A 3,459-nucleotide genomic window follows, 5' to 3' on the forward strand; every position below is an offset into this window, starting at 1 on the left:
ATGAGCCGGCTGTGTGCTATGCGGGGGGAGCTGCTGGGGGCAGGCTCAGGCCTCGTTTGCCTGGCAGGTCCCTGGTGGCATTTCCTGAGCACCAGCCACACCCCAGGAACTATGGTAGGTGCTTTGCATGCATCATTTCATTCCACCCTTGAAACAACTGTCCGGGAGGAACTGTTATGATGCCCCTGAACAGATGAGGAAACGGAGGTGCAGAGGAGTTAAATGAATGTTTTGGGAGAGAGTTCAGCCCCTGGCTCCAGGGCTATTTTACTCCAAAATATACCCTTTCCCCCAACACCACTGTGCAAGACCTTCAGATGTTCCAGCTCAGTCTCCGTGCAGTGTGAGTACACAGATGTGCGCGCGCACACACAGCACACACATGTGCACACATGTGCACACATGCACACACGCACACGCGTGCCCCTGCATCCCCGCCCAGCTCTGCAGCCTTGCGAACAGGAACCAGCGCCCTCCCCAGGTCCCCCCCCAACAGCCACCTTCCCATGAGCAGAGGCCAGAGGCTGGGTGTGGGGGTTGAGGGGAGGCGCGGTCTGGCGGTCTGCGACCACGCCCCCTGCAGGGCCTCAGGCAGTCATGCCCCCTCCAGGGCCTCTGGAAGCCACACCTCCTGCGAGGCCTCAGCCTGGTCAAGCCCCCTAGGGAAGACCACGCCCCCTGCAGGGCCTCAGGCAGTCATGCCCCCTCCAGGGCCTCTGGAAGCCACACCTCCTGCGAGGCCTCAGCCTGGTCAAGCCCCCTAGGGAAGACCACGCCCCCTGCAGGGCCTCAGGCAGTCATGCCCCCTCCAGGGCCTCTGGAAGCCACACCTCCTGCGAGGCCTCAGCCTGGTCAAGCCCCCTAGGGAAGACCACGCCCCCTGCAGGGCCTCAGGCAGTCATGCCCCCTCCAGGGCCTCTGGAAGCCACACCTCCTGCGAGGCCTCAGCCTGGTCAAGCCCCCTAGGGAAGACCACGCCCCCTGCAGGGCCTCAGGCAGTCATGCCCCCTCCAGGGCCTCTGGAAGCCACACCTCCTGCGAGGCCTCAGCCTGGTCAAGCCCCCTAGGGAAGACCACGCCCCCTGCAGGGCCTCAGGCAGTCATGCCCCCTCCAGGGCCTCTGGAAGCCACACCTCCTGCGAGGCCTCAGCCTGGTCAAGCCCCCTAGGGAAGACCACGCCCCCTGCAGGGCCTCAGGCAGTCATGCCCCCTCCAGGGCCTCTGGAAGCCACACCTCCTGCGAGGCCTCAGCCTGGTCAAGCCCCCTAGGGAAGACCACGCCCCCTGCAGGGCCTCAGGCAGTCATGCCCCCTCCAGGGCCTCTGGAAGCCACACCTCCTGCGAGGCCTCAGCCTGGTCAAGCCCCCTAGGGAAGACCACGCCCCCTGCAGGGCCTCAGGCAGTCATGCCCCCTCCAGGGCCTCTGGAAGCCACACCTCCTGCGAGGCCTCAGCCTGGTCAAGCCCCCTAGGGAAGACCACGCCCCCTGCAGGGCCTCAGGCAGTCATGCCCCCTCCAGGGCCTCTGGAAGCCACACCTCCTGCGAGGCCTCAGCCTGGTCAAGCCCCCTAGGGAAGACCACGCCCCCTGCAGGGCCTCAGGCAGTCATGCCCCCTCCAGGGCCTCTGGAAGCCACACCTCCTGCGAGGCCTCAGCCTGGTCAAGCCCCCTAGGGAAGACCACGCCCCCTGCAGGGCCTCAGGCAGTCATGCCCCCTCCAGGGCCTCTGGAAGCCACACCTCCTGCGAGGCCTCAGCCTGGTCAAGCCCCCTAGGGAAGACCACGCCCCCTGCAGGGCCTCAGGCAGTCATGCCCCCTCCAGGGCCTCTGGAAGCCACACCTCCTGCGAGGCCTCAGCCTGGTCAAGCCCCCTAGGGAAGACCACGCCCCCTGCAGGGCCTCAGGCAGTCATGCCCCCTCCAGGGCCTCTGGAAGCCACACCTCCTGCGAGGCCTCAGCCTGGTCAAGCCCCCTAGGGAAGACCACGCCCCCTGCAGGGCCTCAGGCAGTCATGCCCCCTCCAGGGCCTCTGGAAGCCACACCTCCTGCGAGGCCTCAGCCTGGTCAAGCCCCCTAGGGAAGACCACGCCCCCTGCAGGGCCTCAGGCAGTCATGCCCCCTCCAGGGCCTCTGGAAGCCACACCTCCTGCGAGGCCTCAGCCTGGTCAAGCCCCCTAGGGAAGACCACGCCCCCTGCAGGGCCTCAGGCAGTCACGCCCCCTGCAGAGTCTCTGGAGGCCACGCCCCTACAGGGCCTCTGGGAGCCACGCCCCCTGCAGGGCTTCAGGCAGTCACACCCCCTGCAGGGCCTAGGGCAGGCCACGCCCCTTCAAGGCCTCAGGCAGCCACACCCCCTGCAGGGCCTCAGCCTGGTCACGCCCCCTAGAGCAGGCTACACCCCTGTAGAGCCTCTGGAAGCCACGCCCCCTGCAGGGCCTCTGGAAGCCACGCCCCCTGCAGGGCCTCAGGCAGTCATGCCCCCTCCAGGGCCTCTGGAAGCCACACCTCCTGCGAGGCCTCAGCCTGGTCAAGCCCCCTAGGGAAGACCACGCCCCCTGCAGGGCCTCAGGCAGTCACGCCCCCTGCAGAGTCTCTGGAGGCCACGCCCCTACAGGGCCTCTGGGAGCCACGCCCCCTGCAGGGCTTCAGGCAGTCACACCCCCTGCAGGGCCTAGGGCAGGCCACGCCCCTTCAAGGCCTCAGGCAGCCACACCCCCTGCAGGGCCTCAGCCTGGTCACGCCCCCTAGAGCAGGCTACACCCCTGTAGAGCCTCTGGAAGCCACGCCCCCTGCAGGGCCTCTGGAAGCCACGCCCCCTGCAGGGCCTCTGGAAGCCACGCCCCCTGCAGGGCCTCTGGAAGCCACGCCCCCTGCAGGGCCTCTGGAAGCCACGCCCCCTGCAGGGCCTCTGGAAGCCACGCCCCCTGCAGGGCCTCTGGAAGCCACGCCCCCTGCAGGGCCTCTGGAAGCCACGCCCCCTGCAGGGCCTAGAACAGGTCACGCCCCCTGCAGGGGGAGCACCACAGGGCCCGTTGTCACCCAGCAGCTCAGCCTGGAGACCTGGCCCAGTCCCAGCGGAGGGTGGGGGTGACCTCAGGCCAGGCGTCCGACCCTGGGAGCCCCAGTCCCTTTGTCCGGGAGGCGGGGCCAGTGACACCCACAGGGTGTGACCGCGGGGTCCCCCTGGCCCCGCCCCCTGACGCTGGGGCTCTGGCTCTGGCAGATCACGTCCAGGGTGTTCTTCGGGGAGCCCGGGCCCTGGTTCAACCAGCTGGACATGGACGGCGACAAGACGTCGGTGTTCCACGACGTGGACGGCTCCGTGTCCGAGTACCCCGGCTCCTACCTCACCAAGGCCGACAACTGGCTGCTGCGGCACCCCGACTGCATCGACGTCCCCGACTGGCGGGGGGCCATCTGCAGCGGGCACTACGCACAGGTGGGCACGCACAGGGGGGC

The 3,459-nt window shown here is 68.3% G+C and overlaps 1 protein-coding gene across 1 annotated transcript in view; it reads left to right on the plus strand.

Annotated features, from left to right (window-relative positions):
- Window positions 1–3,459, plus strand: part of LOC102262042 (cell migration-inducing and hyaluronan-binding protein-like) — a 6,743-nt gene continuing 3,284 nt past the window's right edge. Inside the window, exons 1-2 of the mRNA XM_005862857.2 lie at window positions 1–114; window positions 3,224–3,439. Coding sequence (XP_005862919.2) covers window positions 1–114; window positions 3,224–3,439 — 330 coding nt within the window. The remainder of the gene's footprint in view (window positions 115–3,223; window positions 3,440–3,459) is intronic.

The sequence above is a fragment of the Myotis brandtii genome, unplaced genomic scaffold (genome assembly GCF_000412655.1).
Source record: "Myotis brandtii unplaced genomic scaffold, ASM41265v1 scaffold169, whole genome shotgun sequence".
In the NCBI taxonomy this organism is placed as follows: domain Eukaryota; kingdom Metazoa; phylum Chordata; class Mammalia; order Chiroptera; family Vespertilionidae; genus Myotis; species Myotis brandtii.